The sequence below is a fragment of the Rissa tridactyla genome, chromosome 3 (assembly GCF_028500815.1).
Source record: "Rissa tridactyla isolate bRisTri1 chromosome 3, bRisTri1.patW.cur.20221130, whole genome shotgun sequence".
In the NCBI taxonomy this organism is placed as follows: Eukaryota; Metazoa; Chordata; class Aves; order Charadriiformes; family Laridae; genus Rissa; species Rissa tridactyla.
This window is the reverse complement of record NC_071468.1, coordinates 25579950-25606286: the sequence shown is the minus strand read 5'-3', so window position 1 is coordinate 25606286 and position 26337 is coordinate 25579950. Positions and strand designations below refer to the sequence as shown.

Genomic DNA, 26337 nt, shown 5'->3' with positions numbered 1-26337 from the left:
GAGCAACATAGAAGTTCCTCAGTTAAAACAGTCCTTTCCCACCAGATCACAGGACTCCAGGACAGCACAGTAGTTAAAAAAACAGCAGTGAATGATAACCTTTTCACATGTTAGATATTAGAACTCTCCAAAACCAAACCAAACCTAATGAATACAACTGGTGCATAAATTGCTGTTCAGCAAATACCGTGAGGTTTAAGATGCTGCTGTGATACAGAAAAATCTACTAGACTAATGGGAAAGAGGAGTGTTTAAAAGCAACCGTTACTAGTGGAATACTGAAGAGTTCTGGAAGATAAAATGCAATTAACATACTGTCCAGAAAGAAGAGAAGGTAAGTCATACAGAAGCAGAAGCAGCTCCTTAATACAACCAATTCTTGAAGACCATGGATAGTTGATCACCACCACAGGGAACAGGCTCAGTCTTCCTTCCTTTAGAGGAAAGAAAACTGGCAGCAGCAGGCTGCTGACAAATTCTTCAGGATGCCATGCACTTTGCATCACCAAAATGGCAAGTAATTGACAGTCTGTTTCCAATATACTTTTCAATGGGAGAAGGGAAAACACTAGTCAACCTCTAGCAGACTTCAGAAGCACTCCTAAAACCGCCATTGCTGCTGCTCATGAAAATGCAGCTAATGTATGTTTTTAACAAATAGGATGTATTGTACCATGATCAAATTACATTATTTTACAGGGGGAAAAAATGAAGTATTTACTCATCCAAATATTACTAAGGCCCTTCTATAGTTAGGCAGAGGATCATTACTCACTCACCTTAAGTGTTTTTGCTACATCCAAAGGCTAGTTAACAGCCAAGAAACGTTTTATTTTTAATTGGTTTATATTTAAGACTTATGATGACATCATTTGATTTGTGATGTTGCATATCTCAGCCACTTTACAAAAATGAAGAAAAGCCTTAGTGTTTGCAGCTCAGTAATAAATTGGTTTTGTAACTGGAATTGCAACACCATATCCAGAAATTACAATTAACAAGCTGACAGCCATGTGTACCTCAAAATATGTATCTTGTGAATTTTAACTACTGAAATAGATTTATAGTTTACAAAGTGTCAAACTCTGTTCCTTCCCATACATTCACAGTACAGAGTTGTATCTCTAGAGCATCTAATTTTGCTTGAGGTGTTCTAACCACGCCTCTAGTCTTAGTGAGAAATCTCACTTTAGCTGTGTATAGCTGTGATTAAGTATTTCTTTATTTCATTCTGAGTAAATTAGCTTTTCCTTCTCTGTAAAGTGAAAACTCATTCATTCTCTCTGTCTGGCCATACATTTTAAGTCCAAACAAATAAAAATAAGGAGAGGAAAGAAATGTGTATGCTGGATAACACAGTTTACATAACTGGCAGCAGGTTCAAGCTTATTGTGCTATTTCGAAATTTCTACTTTTAGAGTGCAGTTTGAACAACAGCTACCAAACAACAAAACCCCCAAAATGTAAGAAATAATCTGAGGTTTTCACTCCTTAACATCTGAGATGCTGGGCTTAACACACATTCTTTCCTGATGCTCAAATAATAATTAACCTTCAAGAATCAGTTAATTACTATTTATGCAGGTCCATCATCACCTTAAACTGGTCTGCTACCACGTCACCACCAAAAGGGATGGTCCTGCCTTTCCTTATCTAAAACTTTGACAGTCAGAAGAGTGACCTAACCAGACTCATTGCACAACTTCAAGGTCACTAAGGGAAGCAGCCAGGCTCCAACAATGGGCAGTCAGAAGCAGAGAGACAAAAAGGACTGCCCATGTACTTTGCTTGTAGACCTCTCATAAAAAGGCTCCCATCATAACTGGGTTCCGTAAACATTCATGTCTAGGCAAATAATAAGAGAAGCCTGGGAAAAAAACAAACAGTTTCAGAAGAAAGCTCTACCCAAATACACACATTACAACATAGTTATTTCATCCTGCAAGCCATCCAGGAGGTAATGAGTAAATCCCATAACACCACAACATTCCAAAACCAAGGATAAATCAAAGCACTATTACGTGTTTCCATTTACCTGTCTTATAAAGAAGTCTCCATGGATTAGAGACACAATGCCAAAGTTTGTATACTTAAAAATATGATCCATCAGCCACATCATTTGACGAACAACCTGAAAAGTTAAAAAAAAAGTTTAGTAAATGTCAAGTGCAGAAAATTACCTATATACTGGTCACATTCTTGTCACCCTCACAACAGCAATGAAACTAGCAAATATATGGAATAAAGTCCTTTATGCCCCATAGTATAAAGCAGCACAGGTGCTACACTTCTCTATCAACAGCAGGATTAAATAGCTGCCTTTTTATAATATAATATGCAGTTCTACACTATTAGCCGTATGCTACAGTAATTTCTACTCCATCTTTTCACACAGGTAGTGTAATGCTTCTTATTGAGATACCACCACAATTTTAAGCCAGTTGCAAATTAAAACCATTTCCAGCGTTTGTTAAAGTACACAAACCAATACAGATCTGTGTTTGAAATCTCCAACTGGTTTATGTCTGCAACAAAAAAATGTTTCCTTTTTTTTTTTTTCTACTCAGCGATTTTGGGGATGAGATCATGTTGTTGCTGCGCTTCTGATATGCACGTGCTCCGTATAGGCTCTCTCTATCTTTGAATAGCAGCATTCGCTGAGACCTATGTACAGCCCACATACCACTACCGATTTGTCTCATGCCAGAGCAGCCACGTGCATCCCTGAGAATTTCATTAAGTCATGCTCCTAGGCCCAGCCAAGAAGCACGGTGAGAGGCAAAAATAGAAGTTGAGTTGTTACATTCACTTTGACTATCACTTCTTACAGGACAGTGAAGGCAGATACGGTATCTGTTCAGTCCTTTGAGATTTAAAATAGAATTACTCCAGAAGAGGTAAATAACAGAAGGGAAAAGCTTCTTCTCTCCCAAGGCCTTTCACCTCTGTAGTTCCTACATGGAGATTGTGAGAGGGGTAGGTGTCGGCTCTCCAAAACTGAAATCCAGTGTCTCTTACATGCTCTTAATTGTACATGAGGCTACCTGCCTTTACTCTTCCCTCTGTTACAAGGCCACACCTTGTAAGACTGATTCAAGTTCAATGAATCTTAAAGTCATGTAACACACTACTCTTCCATCTATCACTATCAAAAAAGCATATGGACAACCACGACGTTTCTCTGGTAGTCAGAAGATCACTTTTTGAACCTTCTGCTTGGCATCTTTCAGTTGTCCAAGATACATAATTTCAGGCAAAGACAGAAAGAAAGCAGTCTAAGAAATAAAGATGTCCTCTAGAAAATACAGTGTATTATTTGTGCACTAGTTGATTACATCTACTGCTAAAGCATACTCTACGCTTCTCTCCAAACATCAGAGGTTTGCACAGTTACTGAAATACTCCGAATCCACATCCATGCCTTCAACAATACTTCTAACAAAATAGTTTGATACAGTAAAAGATGGTGGCTTTTTCACATCTTCACATGCCTACACGGAATTTGTAGAAAGAAGCAGATCATATTTCATGCATGAATTCTGTTTTGTAAAAGCAGCTCGATAATTTGCAATTTGTATCTAGAATTGCATGCATCAGTAAGTCTTTCTTCCAAAGAAATCTAATTATGTCTTGGAGTGCTCCAATTACCTATTTTCCCTTTTGACCACAGAAGCTATAAATGAATCCCAGGTTATATATTTGGAGAAAGATAACTGTCACATACCCTGTTTCTTATCCTTAAACAACTGCAGATGGATGCTCAGCAAAGTGAAGTTTTTACACACTTGCAAAATCATACCTGCCAAAGAATGTGTAAGATACTTTACTGCCATAGACATATAGCTCATCTTCCAATGAAATCCAAATGTCACATTTAGAAGCTAGCTATCCTTGCCTAAGAGAGCATTAAGAACACCTTAGCTTTTGTGGTTTGGGTTTTTTTTTTAATACTAGCAAGCTTTCTATTTGAAGTTCTTGGATAATGCAAGAGCACCCAGTTCTAGACCCTCTAGCATCACTGGAAGTGGAAAAGGAAACCATGTCTGAGAGAAAAGGACAGCTCTCAAAGATATGAAAGGTTTTGCTTTGGAAACAAGCATCCATTTCATGTCAGTGACATGCTAGTATCCTTTCCTGTCTGCCAGTGGTGTTACTTACTTGATGCTACACATCCAAGGGAACAGAGACACACTATGTATTTGTGAGTGATAAACGAAAAATTATTTCCTAGATATAACTCCGCACTTGAGACTAATACTGGTGAAATGGTTTCTCATACAGCTATCCCCTGGCCTGTGTTAAATAGAACCACAGAATCATAGAATGGTTTAGGTTGGAAGGGACCCTAAAGACCATCTAGTTCTGACCCCCTGCCATGGGCAGGGACACCTCCCACTAGACCAGGCTGCTCAAAGCCCCATCCAGCCTGGCCTTGAACACTTCCAGGGATGGGGCAACCACAACTTCTCTGGGCAGCCTGTTCCAGTGCCTCACCACCCTCACAGTCAAGAATTTCTTCCTAATATCTACGCTAAATCTCCCCCTCTTTCAGTTTCAAAACCATTACCCCTTGCATCCTGTTGCTACACTCCCTGATAAAGAGTTCCTCCCCATCCTTCCTGTAGGCCCCCTTCAGCTACTGGAAGGCTGCTATAAGGTCTCCCGGAGCCTTCTCTTCTCTAGGCTTGAACAACCCCAACTCTCTCAGCCTGTCCTAACAGGAGAGGTGCTCCATCCCTTTGAGCATCTTTGGGGCCCTCCTCTGGACTCATTACAACAGGTCCATGTCCTGCTTATGTTGGGGGGCCCAGAGCTGGACACAGTACTCCAGGTGGGACCTCATGAGAGTGGAGCAGAGGGGCAGAATCACCTCCCCGGACCTGCTGGCCACCCTTCTTTTGATGCAGCCCAGGATGTGGTTGGGTTTCTGGGCTGCGAGCACACATTGCTGGCTCATGTTGAGCTTCTCATCAACCAACACCCCCAAGTCCTTCTTGGTAGGGCTGCTCTCAAGCCATTCTCTGCCCAGCCTGTATTTGTGCTTGGGATCGCTCTGACCCAGGTGCAGGACCTTGCGCTTGGCATTGTTGAACTTCATGAGGTTTGCAGAGGCCCACCTCTCAAGCCTGTCAAGGTCCCTCTGGATGGCATCCCTTCCCTCCAGCGTGTCGACCGCACCACACAGCTTGGTGTCATCAGCAAACTTGCTGAGGGTGCACTCAATCAAATAAAACCAAATAAAATAGAGGATCTTAAAGCAAAAATTCTTCTATGCAGAGATAGACATTCTTTCCATTTCAGTAAATTAGAAAGCCTTAGGGAAGAGGAAAAAAAAAAAACCAAAACAACCGGAAGAAAAGGTCTGCCCTAAGGACAAGAGTTAAAAAAAGCAGCACTGAGAGGTGTTATTGCTCTTCAAGGCACTACATCATAAATTCATGCCCGTGCACCAGCCCAAAGGCAACAGGCTGGTGTACAGAACCATATCCTTTGACAAAAACACCACAAAAATTCCACTGATGATGATCTAGCCTGGCAGCAGTACCCACATGACTGCCAGTATTCATCTACTACTTTGGCATTTTGACAATTATCGTTCTATTATATCAAGCAGAAGTTAAGCCAACCAGAGAAGGTAAGCAAGCTTAATAATCTGCTTCCCTGAGAAGAAAAGGTTTGTGTCTTTTGAAGAGTCAACATTGGTCCCTAGATGTTCTATGGCAATCCTGGAGGAGGAACTCTTGCTGAGCAACGCTACTGCTTCTCTCCTCCCACACCACTTTTTATTGTCTTTCTTTTTAGATGACAGTAGGTTTATCCTGAAAGCTGATCATTGCTCTTCAGTCTGAAGTCCACCTCACCATGTTTTAGATCACACAGGGCTTCTAACCAGCATCCCTGGACTTCCTCAGTCTTTTTGAGAAGGAGTGATGGAATTGTGTCCAAGATCAATGTGACACGCAAGTTATAACTGAGACAAAACATACAGGCAGTTTGCTGCAAGTGGGCTACAAAGAGGCAAACTCCAGAGCTCAGTGATTACAAATCTGCCTATAAGCCTAAGCAGTCGTAAGAAGTACAAAGAAGAAATATTTTTAGGTGTGAAATAATGAATATATATACACACACTCTAAAACTTAAAACCAAAAAGGAGGAGTTCAAGGAATAGGACACAATTATCTCATTTAAATCAAATCAAAAGGCAAACTAGATTAATGAATATTCATTCTGTTCTGCTGCCAAGGACAGAACAGAGGACACTGCAAGATACCAGTGGTGGCTCTTCCATTTAGTATCCTCAGGAAGGAAACAACGCTTATCAGATCAGTCTCTTGCATTTCAAGGAGGTTTAAGCACAGACATTCAGAAGTGTTTTGAGCACAGATTCATAGTTGTTTAAAGATTGAAAGAATTTTTGGATGCCATTTTAGGTCCTTTTTGCTTCATCCTTCCTGCTTAAATATGTTCAGAATGTAGAAAAAGCTTTTACCAATTTTACAAAAAAAAAATAATCTAGGTGCCTCTTATTCACAAGCCCACTTTCATTTCACTCTAACTAGATTCCATAACAAAGCAACCTGAATAGACTGACTTTCATCTTTCAAGCACCTCTAACTTAACAATGAAACCTGGGAATGCATGTCTTGAAACTTCCACTCAAACAGCTGCAAGCTCTATGCTCTCCTCTCCACTGCATCCTTCCTGGCTTTGCTTTCTGCTCTAGATCAGAAAAAATAGCCCCATTTATCAGTCCTAATTCAGTAAGAAAGCAGTAATAGGAACACTTTAACCTACTTCTCTTTGTTAAATACATAACATTTAATGTTTATGAGACCTCAGCTACCTTAACACTTACTTTCACAAATTGGAACAATTTCTTGAACTATATAAAAAGTGTTATTAAGTCACTTCTGATTCAGCTGAAACCTCACTCTCTGTGGCTTGTTTTGTCGTAACATGTATTAGTCAAACAACACCAATCCAGTCCTTCCATTAAAATTATAACTTTTAGCTAAGTTCCACTTCCCTGATTAAGAGAACGTGTCTTCCTTATTCACATAAGTGAATCTGAGCAACAAGAAACATCTTAACACACGTATTTTTAGCTTACTGCTTAGTGAGATTAAATTTGCTTAAAACAGATAGGCTACACTATTATTTGTATATAAGAAGTTATAAAATACTAGAAAAAAATACCACAGTTCCTTACATGGCACTTGGGAAACATTGTCAAATTGCAAGGATGTTTCAGTATTCTACCTCACTACACAGAAAAATATTAAATGGAACAATTCTGAGGTCTTAAATTAACATTTTTTAAAAAGCAGCATTAAACAGTAAGTGTTTGCAGATTACATCTGGTTTCAGTCTGTATTAGCTGGCAAAAGCAAGCAAAAGAAATTTTGGACTGCCACAGGAGGAAGGTCTTCCTAGTTCTGCCACGACACCATCACCGCTGAGAGGCTGCCTTTGGAAAGCTGTTTTACTTCTTTGTATGCTCTTCTGTGTGAAATGGAAGCGAGCCTTTCACCTTCCCAAAATACTTTTGAGAGCTAAAAAGTGTTGTCCAAGTGGTAAAGCGTTTAGGAATTTGTGCAGCTTAACCATCCTAAACAAAATAAAAACAATTCTTGGAAATTACTATTTTGTTACTAACAGATGAATATCAAGGTTGTGAAGGACTCCATGTCAAGTTTAAACTGTGTTTAAAGAAAATTGCCTAATTTAAATAGTTGCCTATTGTACAATGATTTATTTTGGACAGGTAGGTTTTGTGGGTATTTTTCCTCCAGTGGTTTTACAGTCACTCGCAGTAAAGACAATTCTCTTCTGTTCAGAAATATGAAGCATGCCATTTAAAAACACCTGATTCAGCAAGTTCTATCAAGGATAAACTATCCTGATCTTTCTCATTATTTTTAGCTATTTGTACTACTCATGCTATATTTAAGCATGTGTTGAAGCTAATACTTTTTTTATTTCTTTATTAACTAAAAACATTAAAGCCATACTAGTCTCAGGATACGTAGATTCCAACAGCAATGACTGCAATTATTTAAGGGGAAAAATAGTGATTTTAGGGATGTTTTGCTTTTCTGAAAACCCGCAAACCTAACAGTTTCAATTTGCCAGCTCAATATCTTCCTCCATTTTTAGCGTCTTCTACATTCACTAAAACTTACTGTCTTGGCTGAAAGTTTTTAGCTATGAAGCCACACAGTATAAATGTGGCTTAGATTTATATATACAATAGTATACACATATGAGTCAAAGAAGCTTTACAATATTGAAAACATCTGGGACAACCATAATCAAGATTATACGCAATACATATCCACAGGACTATACCCTCACAGTCATATCTTTATCACAAGATCGTCCTATGCATAATTCTGATGAAGGAAATTAAAGAGTGTTTATTCTGTCATTCCATTCAGTGGGGTACAGTGCAGAATACCATATATACCTAGCTTTCTCAATTCCAAAAGAAATTAAAGGAATTTAAAGTATTTTTAAAACACAGCTTTCTCTAGGCTACAGGAGAAAGAAATCAGTCTTTGCTCAATCTTGAGTGGCATTTTCATACTTTCCTTTTTTTTTTTTTTTTTTTAAATCAGCTCTGCTGTCATAAGGAAGATTTGGGAAAGTTTCCCAACAAATATTAAATCACTGGTGTATATACAGTGTATAGTCAATCTATATTAATATACACTAAGAAAAACAGTGCAACAAAAAGCAGTTGTTGTTTTCCTTGTTTCTTCATCGTATCATCACAAGAAAGAAGAGAACACTCAGACACAGCTGATGTATTTTTTCAGCTTGCCAGGTATGTCTCCCACCCTTTGCAGCCTAATCATACATACCCCCTTCCTCCTGCTTTGCACATAAATTTAATTTCCTATTTAGATCCCATACTCTAGTTTCTAGTGCTAGACTCCCTAGTGCTAATTTTGCTGTTTCTGATCAACAATGCATGAAACAATTGGCATTAGTTGCACTTCTCACCAAGAAATGCTTAAGAGTTTGTGAAATAATAGCTCGAGCAATTTTGACCTTAGCTAGCTATCTTAGCTTGGACATGCCCTCATAGGGAAGTCACTTTCAGTTTCTGAACTCCTACCAAAATCCCATACACAACTTGCTTCTAACTTTGAGAAAAATTCCATGCTGGAATAAAGTCATAACCAAGCAGCTAGACCTGTATTGGTTTGAGCAAAGTTGGCATCAGTTGCACAAGGCCATGAGGTGAGGGTGGAAAAAGTCAAGTACGTGATTACCTGCAAGAAGATCTGCTTCCATCCGTGTTAATCTAGACTGGATGCACACTGACTCAGCTCATATTTGACCTTCTTCAAAGGCAACGTTTATGGTCTAAAGCCTGCTCCAAGCTACTGGCTGTCACATTAAACCAAATCTAAACAAAAAGCTTCCTATTCAGCGCCTTGAGACTATTTGGTGGATTAACGCACAAAAGTCAGTCATCAGTAGCGCACACAGATGCAAGCACACCCAAGGTAACAGATGGCACACACAGAAGCTACCCCACTCCCCGGTTGTAGCCTACCGTGCCTTTGTCCTGAAGGCACATCATCAGAGTGCAGACATCACCCGTTGCTTGATGGTTCACCAGCACCATGGCTTCATCTTCTGATACTGCTTTAACATCATCACCCCATTCCACTACTATTAAAAAAAATACAATAAATAAAAAGGTAAATTTTACAATGACCACATGGAAATTTTACTATCAACAAAACAAAAACCCCAAAGACCCCTCACCCAGACAATTATAATAAAGAAACCTACATGCCACATGTCAATTTAAATTGGCACCTAGCATAAGATAGGAATATTAGCAAGACCATTTTTCCAAGCAGAGGGTATCCAGCTTAGTTTTAAATTGCATGCGCAGAATATGAACAAAACAAAAATACTCTACCAGAACATATGCATAGAGATTGATCTTTTTGTGTCATTACACCATCCTATATTTAGGGTCTCAAAATTACATAAGCTTTTGACCCAGCTTTCAAATTCAACTGTCTCACCTCATTAGATTAAAAAAAAAAAAATCACATTGTCAAAAATGATTTTTTGATGCCTTTTTTTTTTTTAATTTAGCAAGTTTGTTTCATTTCTACACTTACTATTATTAAACCACTCCAGTAAAAGCAAAACAAAAAGCCTGTAGCTGGATCATTAGGTATAAAGTGCTATATTAAACAAACTCAGTAATTCAAATCCAAACAAGTTAGCTACAGGCAAGAAAGTGGGTTCAGAAAATGCTGTTCAGATAACAGAAACTATCAAAGGCTATTTTTTTGACCACAGACCAGATACTCCAGTGGTAAGAATTATGCCAGGAGGAAGCTACAGCTGTTGATCATCCAACATTTACACTGACTAGAAAATATATCCTGAGGTAAGGAAAAGGAGTTAAAATTGCTATGGTCTATCATCACAAAGTAATAAATAGAGAAAGAGAAGACTGTCTCCCAAAGAAGATCACAGGATGAAAAACTAGAAAAAGCCTGTGGTAAATTAAAGACCAGAATACGTCTAATGCTGTTATCGGGGCAGAGAGACAAGTGAGTAGAGTTTGGCCCTCTTCAATAAAAGGGCGGTTTAAGGGAAAGGGGAAAAGGGAAAGGATGGGGAGGCAGAGTAGCTCTATGAAGGTCAAAAGGAAAAGTAAGATGGACTGCACATGCATGTGGGAGATGATTATTTTTCTGTGTGTCTTCGGTATCCTAAGTGGTTCTTACTGGCCATTATTTTTCATTTCTGACATCAAAGGAAATATTTCACCTCCACTACTGAATCTTCAGTACTGTTATTAACAGGTCTCCAGGCAGTGAACAACTCTCATCACAGGACAATTAATTACTTTACTACTATCTGTCTTTTAAGCAGTGATTTAACTGATGCAAAAGCAATAGGCTACACGCTGAAGACAAGAAGCAATAACGCATGCACAGCTTCCCTTCCTTGCAGAAATCCAATTAGCATCACACCTTTGAAAACTGGCACTTCTATTACTTTCTGACAGCTCCCAAATTAGTACTGAATTGAGACTTGAACACAAAGTAAAAAAATAAAATGCTGTATTTGGTCACAAGTAGATAGAATCAGACCAGAGATATGAAGCTGGGGAGGACTATTCATTCCATAATGTTCAACATCCTTTCCTTTCTTTCCCTGGGCAAGCTAAGCACAGATCCTTTCTCATTTTTTTTTCCAAATGAACTTGCAAGATCCCCTTTATCCCTCCTCCTTGATTATGTGCAAATTCCCTACAGTGTCCTCTCTAATTCCACAGAAGCTAGAAAACGCCTGGACATGCCAGTCCTAGTTGACTGCACCTTCCTTATCAAGTATTTCACACTTAACGCTATAGCGGTACCCCACAAGGCAAAAAACTAAAGTGAAAAGAGAATTGTTCTAAAGGGAAATGAATCAACCGTGTACAGATTTTGAAATTACTTCAGTCTCTTTATTAAACAGCCAATATACAAAAGTCTTACTGAACCGTGGCTTTCCAAAAGTAATAAAAACTAAGTACTAAATACATTAAGCATCTGTAAAAAGAGGTTTCTCACAAGTAGCTGATTATTTCCAAATAAAATTATTTTATTTCTAGACCACTCAGAGAAAAAATATGGGTTACTTTACTATAGATACTTCCCTGGAACATACCAATTTATACTACTAATCATTTCTACTGCAGAGCAGTTTAAAAATAAACTATTTTTAATCTTCAAAAATGTTTCACAGATCTAACTTTCTGAAGAATTAAAGTTAATGACTAAAAAAATGTAAGCCATGAGAAGCAGCATGCAATTGAGAACAACTAAAGAGGAGAACTTATAAAGCTTAATTTGCTAGAAAAAAACCCTATATTTTTAGCATACTAGGTGAAGACTAACGTCTGACTTTGAAGCTTTCAGACAGGCCCTAGTCAAAGAAAAACAGGGAAAAAAAAAGCTTCTGCTGTTACCTACAGTATTTTACCTGCTCTTGATAAATACAATAGAGGGTACAAACATACAACCAGCTTACGATGCACTAACAAGTTCCAGCTGAGAAGCAGTAAAAAGGTGCGCTCTGTTATCCCACTACAAAGGCAAGGTAAAAAAAAAGAAGTTTGATTTAATTCTTTAATTGATTTACTCAATTCATTTTATCTATCAACTGGCCAGGCTAATAGCTCAACTTCTGCGGCTCGACTGACAGGTAGTAAGTTATTAAATCACAGAGATTCAGCTGGACATCCTCTAGTTTCTTTACCTTCTGTCATTCCTCCTCAGGCAATAAGGCTGTCTCTTGTGCTTAATAACGCTTTATGGTCAATTGATTGACCTGATTATCAAGGAGAAAAGAATCAGTTTGTGCAAGTCCTTCACAGAGCATTTCTGGATCGGAAACGGAACAGCAAACCACAGAAGCGTGCAGAAAAACCACTGCCATTACGGCAATTTTTTAAAGAAGAAAAAAAGCCCTCAGATATCTAGAATTTTAAGTTCACAGTGTCCTTTTAAATTCAGTGGGGGGAAGTAAACGCTTGTCTTCCATTTTCTCACCACATTGAAGTTTTCAAAAGGAGCACCTTTTGCTTTAAGACTTACTTGTGCTATTACATTCCTCCACTGCAGTTGGAAACATTCAAATCCAAACCTCAAGCTGCAAGGCAGCAGAACCAGGAAGACTGCTTTGCTCCACTTTAACAAGACAAAAAACAGTTCAGAGACAAGTATTTGTCACTCAGGGGCCTGAAAACCAGCAAACATTCCTCCACGGCTTCCTTCTATTGCCAGGGCACATTTTAGAAGGACACCGGTTCTGTGTCTACAGCCTCGCAGTAGTTAGATTTCTCCAAGTGCAGTTTAACACAGTGGAATAACGTAAAGGAAAGCAAGAGCAGGAAATCAGTTTAACACGGTAATTTGAATTCACAGTAAACTCGGTACCAAGGAAAAACCTGATTTGTAATGACATCTTTTACCCACAAGATCGAGACAGAAGTGGCTTAGCTGTTAAAAGATAACTTAATTTGTGACTTAGTGTTGTAAGCAAAAGGCTTCTCCAGGAAAGGATGAAGACAAGGTTACTTGCAATTGCATGCACCATTAAGACAGAAGGATTTATCCTTCTCTTATAAAAAGAAGTCCAAGATGTACACAGATCTCTAAAACATCAAGAAAATATTTCATATAATGAGCTGCAAACTGAGCTTTTTATGAGCTAATCCTTGCAGAGCTTAAAGAAGAAAATAAAAGCAATACGAGGTTTTTTTCCACGTTTTTACTGAACTATTACACACCTAAATGTAGCTATTGAGAGTTCTCAGAACATGTGGCTTCTTTGTAATCATGTCCTTAACATAACTGTGTGCATGTAAGCGATGCTATGAATAAATATTCAAGCACTTTAACTGCAGTATATCATTAGGCTGAGCAAATGACTACTGAGCTAGCTAACAATTCAGTAGATTTATTTTATACTTTTGAATATACCTGGCAAGAATGGCAGTCTAGTATTCTGTGAAATTGCCTAGCAATTAATATGAACGACTTCATTTCGCATACTACATTTTAAAACTTAAAAAAAAAAGTTCTGAGATTTCTGACAGGCTCTTCTTCATTATAGTTAACAGTTTCACTAAAGCGTGCGCTCTATGAATCAGCATAAATTTTATCAGCATCTTAACAACTTAAGTTCTAATGAATACCTGGGGATATTATTTCAAAATGTATTATGTATTGAGTTTTAACTTCTTATTTCTCCATTGAACTGGAAAGCAAAAAAAGAATAATAAAAGCCTCCTGCCAGAAATTTCAACAGCCATTAGGAAATGGGCAGTGAAGGAACCAGATGCAATTCTCTCACTAGCACCATCCAAATCTAAAAGCTACCACATTAATCCCATAAATAAAAAACATGAAAAGACTGATGCTTTATGGCAAGGTCAGGGAAACTCTTTAAGTGTTCTAATCACAATTATTAAAAACCCCAAACCATAAAATAGCTCCATAAAGCACCTGAAAGCTATGATATATGTAAACGCATAATTGATTTGGATATCCATTTTATTTGCCGTTTAGATTTGAGTCTACACACAATATTCACAACTTTCTCTAGGAACTGGAGAAGTTGAGAACTTTTACTCCAGAACTTCCCACGCCTTAGTTTATTTTTCTTCTGATCAGTTGTAATCACTTGCATCCATGAGGCAAGACTTCAAGAAAACCTGTTCCAAGAAGTTGCAGGTTGGCAACACTTAGAACTGAACAGTACCACCTTTTGTCAATTGCCTGGAAGCCTTCAGTAACAAAGAGCATTATTAATGGACAGCCTCCTCTGCTTCCTCAAAAGCCACCCTGCTTTCTAAAAGAAGGAACGTTATTATTAGGTATTCAATAGTGACTGTCACTCATGACAACCAGGTTTCTATGTTTTAAACATTCCTCCTCAAGCATTTGTACCTGGCAAGTTGCAACCCTGATTTACTGTTACTCACAAATGGCTCGTCGAAGCATGTTTCAGGTAGAGTAGCTATGTACAGTTGTTAAACTCATTTGTCTCTCCTTTACAGATGGGATTCTTTGATAGCTGGGATTAAGAAATCCCAGAAGTGATGCCAGAGGTTAAATATTACTTAGCATGCCTAGATCGCATTAAAAAAAAGAGACGCATTAAAGGTTTTTTTTCCCCTTTAACAAAAAGGCTAAAGGCATTTGTCTCTGTGAACTGGTTGCCTACAGTGAAAAAATAGAAAACAAACAACAGACTAAGCAAATCAACATACAGATAGGTTTTTTTACATTTATTAAGTGCGTGTTTTAAGGTTACAAGGTATTTAAATACACCTATGTAAAATCAGACATGCACTATTGGAAAGAGAAAAATTGCTCTTCCTATCCCACCCATTCCTTCCAGAATTCCTACTGCCAAGGAAACCTTCATATATTGTCCTGAAGTACACACAAGACATACCAATCATCAACAAAAGTACAGTCCAGAAAAGGAGGGAAAGAACACGCATACAACATCGTATCTCATGAAACACAGCTTCACTTAACTTGTCATCTTTCTTTTCTTATTAAAGAATGTACCCTTACTAACAAAAGTATTGTCAATTTCAATGCTATTACAATATACACATCTTAAGGTTGAAAAAATACAGTTTCAAACAAGATTTTAATACCAAAAAATGCATCTTTTACAGCTAATTTGATTCAGACTTTTATAATGCTAATAAACTGACCTGCATTCGCAAATTTTTCCTTTTATTTCCACCAAGAAAAATGCTTGTCATAGAGAAGTCAGAGAAGAAGCAGCAGCTGGGGAAGAGAAGCCTGCAAGTAAAGGGAGGTTGTTCCTACAGGACACGTTAGTAAACCAAGGCTGGGTTTAAGATGTCACAGTCACCATCTTCATTCTTCTGTGACAAACCATTTTGCACATCTCTAAGCTTCATTGTAGGAAACAACACACATTTCCTTTCGCTTTCAGTTCCGTTCTTCTTAGCTTCCATCCTCTCTTTCTGCAGTTTACAGACAGATGTGCTTTGTGGAGAAGAGGACTTCCGCTGTCACAGTATTTATGCCCTACGTCAATCCACACGCTTACTTCAATTAACCGACAGTAAGAGGTGTTAAAAACAGGAGACAGTTACAACAGAGATTCCCTGGCTCTTTCATCTTTCTAACCAACCCAAGAACCACGTTTTTCCTAAAGCACAGCAATTCCTTTGGGAATTAGGCCCTAGCAATGACTACTTCTGAAGACCGACTTAAATTTTCCTGGAGTGCATGTTCATGACCTCATGGGTATAGTTTGCTTGAGTTCTATAATTCACTGGCACAAGAGATGATGCTTGTGGCTGAAGAGAGGGCTCCTTTTACCCATAGGTGACTGAGAATCAATAAAAGCGAAACCTTAGCTCACCTTCAGTGAAGCGAACTTCTACTGACTTCAGTACAGGCAGTATAATTTCAAGCGCTTCACCTCTTTGCAATTGTGCTAGGCAAGCAGTTTATAGGATAAGAAAGCTTTTAACACTCACAAATTGTGTCAGGATACACAAGCTATGCTCACCACAGATATTTAAGGAATAGTTTTAATGTGTTCCTGTAAGATTTAAGATACATCTTTCACTGGACATACCCTCCCCACCTTTTGCTGGAGGTCTCCAACAGCTATTTTATGCCGCTCCCACAACACAGCTTGAATTGTAGAGGCACTGGCATCCCACAGCTCATAGTTCTCATCATCCAAACGGGAACACCGGTTGTATATGGTGGTTACTGACTGCAAGGAGCAGTACAAGAGACACGGTGTTCGTAGCCACACAGGCAAGTGTGAACTGTGAAACGTGAAGACTACGATTGATGTCAGCTTTCATGACTACACTGGTAACAAACTGTAGCAGCCGAGAAGCAACTCCACTGTCTGTTTTGCTGCTTCTATTATTAGAAAAGCAACTGCAAGCCTGAAGAATGGGATGGAGCACTGAAATCCTTTTGAAGTACTTCAAGCTCATGAGTCAGACCACTCACAGAAGGAGCAAAGCTGTACAGCACATTCCTCCCCGGTGACAGATAAAATACATTAAGTATTAACTACCCACAGGAACCTCAATACATTCATGAACTAATATCCTAAAGCTCTAATACCTTACATACTGCACATGTTATAATGGCCAGGAAAAAAAAAATAATCAGTTTGTTTGAAGCCTAGAAGGAGAAGCAAAGCAGTGTGGCAGTCTCGCAATTTTTTTCTCACCATGAAAGAATACTTTTTTACATTTTTAACACACTTAGGAAATGAAACATCAGAACAAGAAGTAAAGGTTATTAAGGGATACTGACAATCAAATAGTCAGGTTTGACAGCTAAAAACAATCCTAAGCAGTTTCAAAGTATGCATAAAAAATTACTTAGAAGCACACAGTCACCAACATCCTAAAAAGACAGAGGAATCTGAACCAACAGTAAACATACTCCAGATTAACTTCAGTTCATATTCAGTACCATTTTGATCATTTCTAGTTACATTGTGGAAACACACAGTCAACCTATGCTCAAAAATGTGTATTTCCAATATCATCAAATAAAGATACAAAGTTTACAGGACTGTCTAAGATAACCATAAACCGAAAAGAGGTGTATATAAACCAAAGATTAATTTTTACCTTTTGCCGGCTAAAAGCTTCTAAACACTCTGGGGATGACCGAAAAGCTAACACCGTAAGTGACAGAAGAAGAGAAACTTTTCCATAAAACAAGTATTGAAGATACTCCGAATAGAAGGATCTCAGCTAAGTCGTTACACGGAGCAAAGACAAGACCTGCAGCTTACTAAGACCTGCAATTTTACGTGTCAAGAAATCTGTTTCAACAATCACAGGGCCACAAGTTTGCTTGTATGAAAAAATGTCCCAAGAAATTTTGGTCCACATATGTTTTTTGCTCCCTAGACAGATATTAGGAATTTGAAAATTTTAAGGAGAATAATCAAGACATAAAAGTCTTTCCACCAGTTTGCACTTTTCTGTCATTCAACCTCAGGTCAGCAACAACGATGGAAACACCCCAGTCAATGCAAAAAGGTGCAGCATTTGCATAAATAGACTCTTTTTGTCAGATGAGGCTGCAGGTCCTACATTTTAGTCTCTTTCTTTACAAGGATGATTTTTACAAGTGAGAAAGGATTCTCACCACTCAAGCACATGACTTTATATACTAAATTCACAGAACAATCTTTTCATTTTTTTTTAAAACACAAGAGTCAAACTCTTGTGGTTTCACCGGTAACAATGATGTTTACTCTTAAGGAGAAGGTAGTCCAAAATCAAAGTGGTATAATTTGATACCACAGTTTTAAAAGTCATATTCATTGTACTGTACTATCAAAACTACAGTATTTTAAGTATGGCTACAATGCAAAACACATCTTAAGTTCAAAGAAAGTTATATCTGTAAGGTAATTTTATTAAAAACAGGTTGGCTTTTCTGGAATTCAAAAGAAAAATTACCTTGAAAACAGAGGAAATTTCAGAATACAACCCCATTAGAAAGAGAAATGTGCTTGAGTTGTTATAAAAGGTTAAGTGCTACAGAATAGCAGTGAGAAGAGGAAAGAGTGTTTCTTCTCTCTGATAAAAAAAAATATATCAGTGCAGCTGGGTAACTAAAACATGCTACAAATGCAGAGTTTGCTGTTATTGTTGCCCTTTATCACCCTTTCAAGCAAAGAACAGTTGGCTGCAGCTCTGTATTTTTAATAACTTAAACTCAGCAGGTTACTACAGTACTTTAACTGTACTCATCTGCCCCATCACTACTGCTGAGCAACTAACCAAACGGGAACAGAGCTGACAAACAGGGTCTGACACATCAAACACTGACAGACAGGAACAACTCAACAAAAGCACCATGGCTTTCCCCCCTCCCTTTAAAAATTACAGGTATTTTCACAGAAATTCCCATCTGGAGCTGGAGAAGCAGTTTCTTCCTGGGTTCAAGAGGCAGGCCTCCCACAGAATCACACAATGGTAGGGGTTGAAAGGGACCCTTGGAGATCATCTAGTCCAACGCCCCTGCCAAAGCAGGGTCACCTGGAGCACGTTGGACAGGAACACATCCAGGTAGGTTTTGAATATCTCCAGAGAAGGTGACTCCACAACCTCTTTGGGCAGCCTATTCCAGTGCTCTGTCATCCTCAAAGTAAAGAAGTTTTCTGTCATGTTGAGATGGAATTTTCTATGTTCCAGTTTCTGCCCATTGCCCCTTGTCCTGTTACTGGGCACCACTGAGAAGAGTCTGGCCCCATCTTCTTGACACCTGCCCTTTAGATATTTGCAAGCATTGATGAGATCCCTCTTGGTCTTCTCTTCTCCAGCTAAACAGACACAGGTCTCTCAGCCTTTCCTCACAAGAGAGGTGCTCCAGTCCCTTGATCATCTTCGTAGCCCCCCGCTGGACTCTCTCCAGCAGTTCCTTGTCTTTCTTGAACCAGGGAGCCCAGAACTAGACACAGTACTCCAGATGTGGCCTCACCAGGGCAGAGCAGAAGGGAAAGATAACCTCCCTTGATCTGCTAGCCACACTGTTTTTTTATGCACCCCAGGATACCATTGGCCTTCTTGGCAACAAGGGCACATTGCTGCCTCACGGTCAACTGGCTGTCCACCAGAACTCCCATGTCCTTCTCTGCAGCAGAGCTGCTCTCCAGCAGGTCAGCCTCTAACCTGTACTGGTGCATGGGGATATTCCTCCTCAGGTGCAGGGCCCTACACTTGCCCCTGTTGAACTTCATAAGGTTCCTCTCCATCCAACTCTCCAGCCTGTCCAGGTCTCATTGAATGGCGGCACAGCCTTCTGGTGTGTCAGCCACTCCTCCTAGTTTTGTGTCATCAGCAAACTTGATGAGGGTACGCTCTGTCCCATCATGCGGGTCATTGATGATATGCTGAAGAAGACCAGACCCAGTACTGGCTCCTGGGGAACACCGCTAGTTACAGGCCTCCAACAGGACTCTGCGCCACTGATCATAAGCCTCTTAGCTCTGCCATTCAGCCAGTTCTCAATCCACCTCACTGTCCACTCATCTAACCCACACTTCCTAAGCTTACCTACGAGGATGTCATGGGAGACAGCATCAAAAGCCTTGTTGAAGTCAAGGCAGACAACATACGCTGCTCTCACCTCATCTACCCAGCCAGTCATGCCATCATAGATGGCTATCAGGTTTGTCAAGCATGATTTCCCCTTGGTAAATCCCTGTTGACCACTCCCGGTAGTCTTCTCTTCCTTTACATGCTTAGAGATGACATCCAGAATGAGCTGTTCCATCACACTCCCAGAGATGGAGGTGAGGCTGACTGTTTCCCAGCTCCTCCTTCTTGCCCTTTTTGAAGGCAGGATAGATACTGGCTTTCCTCCAGTCCTCAGGCACCTCTCCTATTCTCCATGACCTTTTAAAGACGATGGAGAGTAGCTTCACAATAACATCTGCCACCTCCCTCAGCACTCGTGGGTGCATCCCATCACGGCCCATGGATTTGTGAGTATCGATCTTGCCTAAATGATCTCTAACCTGATCCTCCTCAACCAAGGGAAAGTCTTCCTTTCTCCAGACTCTCTCTTACCTCCAGGATCTGGGATTCCTGAGGCCCGGCCTCAGCAGTAAAGACTGAGGCAAAGAAGGCATTCAGTAACTCCACCTTCTCTGCATCCTCCCCTCTATATATATCTGAAAAGAATGAGAAATAAAATAGGAGGAAAGGAGAAAAGTCATTTAGAGCACAAAAAAGGGATAAGGGAGTCTGAAATTCAGTATGTCAACACTAGGACTTGAGCTTTAAGAAGAAAAACTGTAGGAAGCAGCACAGAGTCCAGCTGGAGGCCAGTTCCTAGGAGTGTACCCCAGCATCAATACTGGGACCAGTATTGTTTGACATCCTCATTATCAGGCTCAACGACAGGTCTGAGTGCACGCTCTGCAAGTTTGCAGCAAGTCCACAGACAACGCACAAGCCAGAGGAGTGGCTGATATACCATCTGATTGTGCTGCCATTCAGAGGGATGCGGGCAGGCTGGAGAAATGAGTCAACAGGAACTTCAGGGAGTTCACCAAGGGGAACTGCAGAGTCCCACACCTGGGGAGTGGCTCTGCAGAAAAGGCCCTGAGGTCCTGGTGGACAAGCTGACCACAAGCCAGAAATGCATCCTCATGGCATGGCAAACAGTATCCAGGGCTGCAGTAGGAAAAGCATTGCCAGCAGGTGGAGGGAAATGGTCCTTCCCCTCCGCTCAGCACTGGGAAGGCCACATCTGGAACACTGGGTCCAGCTCTGGGTTCTCCACTACAATATGAGATGCAGACTTACTGAAGTGAATCCAACAAAGGGCCACTAAGATGATTAAGGGATTGGAGCACCTTTCATATGAGGAAAGGTTGAGGGAGCTGGGACTGTTCAGCCTGGAGAAGAAAAGGCTCCAGGGGAGAATCTTACCCATATCTGATGGGGGTGCAGGGAAAGGAGTAAAGATGACCTAGCCAGACTCTTTCCTACAGTATACAGTGACAGGCTGAGAGGCAACAGGCACAAATTGAAATATAGGATATCCCACTTCAACACAAGAAAAAAAAGAAAAAAAACAAAAAAGTTTTTACTGTAAGAATGGTGAAATGTTGGCGTAGGTTGCCCAGTGAGGTTGTGGAGTGTCCATCCTTGGAGCTATTCAAAACCTGACTGGACATGTACCTGCACAACCTGCTCTAACTGACCTTGCTTTGAGCAGGGGGTTGAATTACATGATCCTCAGAGGTCCCTTCGACCTAAATTCTGTGGTTCTATGATCTACATACAGCCTGACACCAGGAGGAAAAATGCAGTGTTAACAGAATTCTTTCTTAGTGGATACTTTCAACTACAACAAAAGCTACAATTTCATCCTGCGGCATGAAAAGGAGCAACCTTTACAGTCACAAAGCACATGTTGCAAACACAAACTGACAAGGTTTTCCTGTCTTACTGCTGCAGAACTGCAGCGGACATAAATTTGAAGGATAGTTCAAACCTTAATATAGAAGCAGCAGAATATGATTCACTTGGGATCATCACATTCAGTTAAAAAAGTGGGACCAGTGACCAACACCACAAACTTGAGGCAACAATGCATTTTAGCCAGAATAAGCCACTGTGTTCACTGCTATCATCTCGAGATCTTCATTTATATTTACCTGTATCTTTAGCTATATTACAAAATATTACAGCAAATTAAACTACTCTATTGAGATTGTCCCTCTATTGAGGAACACTGAAGTGCTGGAGCATGTCCAGAGGAGAGGTTGTCCAGAGGTACCAGGCTGGTGAGGGGTCTGAAGACCAAGTCATATGAGGAGAGGCTGAGGGAGCTGGGCATGTTTAGCTTGAAGAAGAGGAGTCTGAGGGGAGACCTCATTGCCCTCTACAACTACCTGAAAGGAGGTTGGAGAGAGGTGGGTGTTGGCCAATTCTCGCAGGTGAATAACGACAGCACCAGAGGAAATGGTCGGAAGTTGCGGCAGGGGAGGTTTAGATTAGATATTAGGAAGAATTACTTTACTGAAAGAGTGGTCAGGCACTGGAACAGCCTGCCCAGGGAGGTGGTTGAGTCACCATCCCTAGAGGTATTTAAGAAACATCCAGATTTGCCACTTCAGGGCATGCTCTAGTGGCAGAGATTGTAGGGGGGTTTTTTGTGTGTGTATGATTGGACTTGATCTCAAAGGTCCTTTCCAACCATGAAGATTCTATGAGATTGTTTTGTCTGCATGACAAACATGAAGCACGCAAGCAGCTACACTGAAGTCAAGCTTTTAGTTACTCAAACACCAAGAGATTCAAACTACTACTTAAAACACAGATATAGCTACTGACACCTACTTAAACATAAAACGTAAAGCTTAGAGTAGTAACAAGTAAACAAAAAAAACCCCTAACATGTAAAGTGGGGAGGCCTCAATTATTTCCCCTACTGTCTTTATGTAAGATATTTCTTATTTTTCCAAATCAGTTGCTTTAATACTTGAGAAGCAAAAGAGAGCCACTGCAACGTTATGTGAGCATCTGTGTTGGGGGGTGTGTGTGAAAGAAGGGGCAATCCAGCACAATCAGAGCTATCAGAAGAAGATGGGATGATGGGGCAGCAAGCACCAGTTGGACCAGAATAAGTCCTTATGGAACTGTGGTCTGCTACGCTGGAAGACCTGCTGGGCAAGTCCAGTTGGCCCAACATGCAAAGCGTAACCAGCACAAGTCACCTAAGTTACCTTCGAAATTGCTATGAATTTCTTTTTAAAACAAACAAACTTGTTAGGCATGTTGTAGTCTTTAGAGCATAGCAAACATAGACATTTGTTCTTTTAAAGAACATTAGAACATGTTGAAAACATGCAACCCCCCTCTTTTCTCCTTTTCCCTGTAAGGTTAAGTACAAAAGAGAAGAGTAAACATCCTTGTTATAAAAATTTTGTAGCCATGTGCCACAGACACTACAGAATCACTATTTACGCAGGAATGGGGTGACAGCTGTTTGATTTTTAGCGGGCTTTGGATTTGTTTGAGGAAAGCAAATTGAAGAAAATATTTTTCCCCTCCACCCTGTCACAGTTGAAGTACTGCATCATAACAATAACCTGAGATGTTTTGCATAGTCAACTGCCTAGGCAGCAGAATCTACCCAGGGGCAGTATCGCAAACTACAATACTATTGCTACAGTTTCCTTTTGAGTCACTGGCAGTGGTATGCATTACTAATTTGATCCTGTTGCTTGTCTTTCCAGATGTGAAATTCCCTGTGATGCCAAAGAGTCATTCATAAGGTACTTCACTTCCCTCAGCTGTTAAGGTGGCTCAAAAAGCACAGCTACTGTATCATACAGCCTTAAAAAAAACCAACAGGTAAAGGATAAAAGCAAATCTACCCAACCAGGTTCCAGGGGAGAAAATGCTCTGACTATACACCCAGATTCACAGCCCTAAGTGAAGGGATACTTTTCAGATTGTGCAACCAACACCAAAAAACAGTATATCCAAACCAACTGTGTGAAAAATCCCATTAGGTTAATGGCCTATGCAAAGCAAATTACTTGTGAAATAGCAGTGCTATTTTCTCCAGAGAGAGGACTACCTCTTCCAAAGCACAGGGAATGGCTGAAATCTGCTTTGCAGCCTCAGCTGTTAACTCTGAGAATCTTGATGCAAACTAGTTGGTGTAGTGCAAGCTGGCTAAAATAAACTAATAATCAACACGCCACCGTACAGGGCCACAGCACTCACACAATTTCCATTTAACTGTTCAGCCACTTATGCAGAGCTGCAGGCTGCAACACCACAGAACCTTCTATTAGGAATCAAACTTTCTTCTTTATATGAAATATAAAGAAAGAAATAGAGTCTGCACGGTGTAGCCCAGAATAATATGAATACCGGGGAAACTGGACAAAGACTCCACTGAAAAAAAAATATGCACCCACAAGACAGCAGCAAGCCTTCATATAAAGAACTGGGGAAAAATCTGTCATTCTGTTTCAAGAAGAAAATAAGACACGAGCAGAGTCTGATGGCTGTAAAGAAATAAATATAAGAATAATCTATTATCATAAATAGGTAAATAAGTAGATGCAACCCACACTAGATTTTTTGCTTTTGCAGGACAAATTTGAGTCCTTATTGCTTCCTGACAGGAATACACAAGACTTGAAGGAACTTGTTACAAAGAGTTTAAGTACATTCTGTGATAACTGTTGAACTGCCCAAAATGAACTCCTGATTAAGACTGCACAAACTTTTCACTCTCATTTAAGAGGAAGCAAGCTCTATTACAACAAAGTTCTGCAAAAATTGCTCATTTAGCTCTTTAAAAAAAAGTGAGATATTTGGAAAGCCACAGTTCTAGCCATATGGAAGATTCCGCTCCTACTTAATCTAGATTTCCAAGTCACACCAGTTGAAAGTGTGGCTTTAAAGAGCAAGTAACTGGTGGCATATAGCAATGATCTGCCCAGGAAGAGATGGCCATTTCCCCTCCTTTTAAGATTTGTAGATGGGAAGATTCCTATTTGGTTTCAATTTGGTTCCAAGGAAACCAGAGCACCTAGAAGCTTTTGGGATGTTTTTCCCAAAAAGCATAGCTGGAGAAATAACACGACATATTCAGCAATTTTACAACAAATTCCCAAGGCCATAGAGTATCAAGACTTTCCGGGGACAGCAGAAGAACTCAAAAGAATTTAGTTATTACCTACTGCATAAGGGACCAGAGATGCTAGCTAGCAATGAAAGACATGAGTTGGAAGTGTCATTTCCATTTTTAACTGCAAGTTTTAAGTTACTGTATATTTTGGGACCATAAACTTTTCAGAGCACTATACAAAAAGGTCTTTCAGGTAAAAGACATGCAGAATGCAGAAAATTGTCACCGGATTGCAGAAAGGAAGAGAGCAATTTCTCATAGGAAGATGATAAAGCATATTATTCTAGTGCACATATCATAGCTAGAGAGGTAACTAATCAAGGGTTTTCTGGTACCCATGAAATTCTCTGAAGTGCCTTGAGGTTTATGAAATATAGGAACCAGAAAACCGTAATAGGGCTGGAAGTAAGCAAACATTACTTCTTCTTTAAACAAGATGTGGAACTTGCCTAAAACTCCAAGTGAGAGTTTGCATTCACCTCTCCCTACACACCAACCTTAATTAAATAGCACAGTGAAAAGGCTTGATCAGCCCTGAAGCATTCAGCTACTTAGCTCTAGAACTGTACCACCAGGACTGGGCGCAGGCAAGAGTTACAGCCAAAAGGGTACGTACCAAGAAAACCCACCAGAGAAAACACAGGTAAGAACCGAGACTATGCTTTTCAGAAGATGTGTTATGTTAAAAAAACCCCAAAACATAATTACACCACTGAGCAACGAAACCATGTTCTCAGTGTTCAAATCCAACCGGGCTCAGAAAAACAAGATTTTGCATATACCCTTTCAATTAGTCATATTGATTCAAAAAACCACCAGATCTTCATCAATTTTTCCTCCTAATGGAAACAAACTGCATTACTTCAATCACTGGCTGAAGGTCTGAGTCAAGAAAACCAATACTATTACTGGAAATCAAGATTCTCAATGTGGTAAGACCACCCCTGTGTCCCAGCTCTGGTCATTTACCTTATGCTTATCTAAATCAATTTCAGTTACCTCTTCATAGTCTTCAGGTCTTGCCTAAGTTACCACAAAATGCTGTTGATCTGTCTCGTCATACAGATGAGATTTTTCAGCCCAGCTCATGACACAGTACAAATAATCACCATTTAAAAGTAGCCCTGGATATATTTGGAAAACCCTTTACTTTTAGATTATCTCTGTTAAACCGCCTACATGAGAAAGACAAGAGACCATTCTGCACATTTATTCACCGTCTCTCTACAGCGACCTCAGAAATGAGGAGCTTCTCTACACTTCAGAGACATTGACCATTCAAACCTCTTCAACTCAGTTAACTCTGGGCAGAAAAAACAGAGCTACTGAGCACAAGAACAGAAATACATATTCAAACAGTGTATTTCGAGATTGCAGAAGTAGCATAATCTAAAAATCAATATCCTCAAGCAATAAAACTGATTACTAATCAAACAGCTGCAGCATTGCTCTTTCCTCCTCCTATATACCTCTGCACCACCCTCCAGTTCCAGTGGGTTAGTGCTGCCTTGTACCACAAAACAGAACCAAGTCACTGGGCATTTAAGTTGCAGTGTGGAGAGGAAAAGTTAACAATGAAAGGCATGCAAAG

General features: G+C 39.8%; 1 protein-coding gene across 1 annotated transcript in view; it reads right to left on the bottom strand.

Moving 5' to 3' along the window:
* LPGAT1 (lysophosphatidylglycerol acyltransferase 1) overlaps positions 1-26337 on the bottom strand; it is a 69823-nt gene that overhangs the window by 30785 nt on the left and 12701 nt on the right. Inside the window, exons 2-3 of the mRNA XM_054197372.1 lie at positions 9566-9684; positions 2036-2131 (exon numbers count right to left, since the gene is read on the bottom strand). Coding sequence (XP_054053347.1) covers positions 2036-2131; positions 9566-9684 — 215 coding nt within the window. The remainder of the gene's footprint in view (positions 1-2035; positions 2132-9565; positions 9685-26337) is intronic.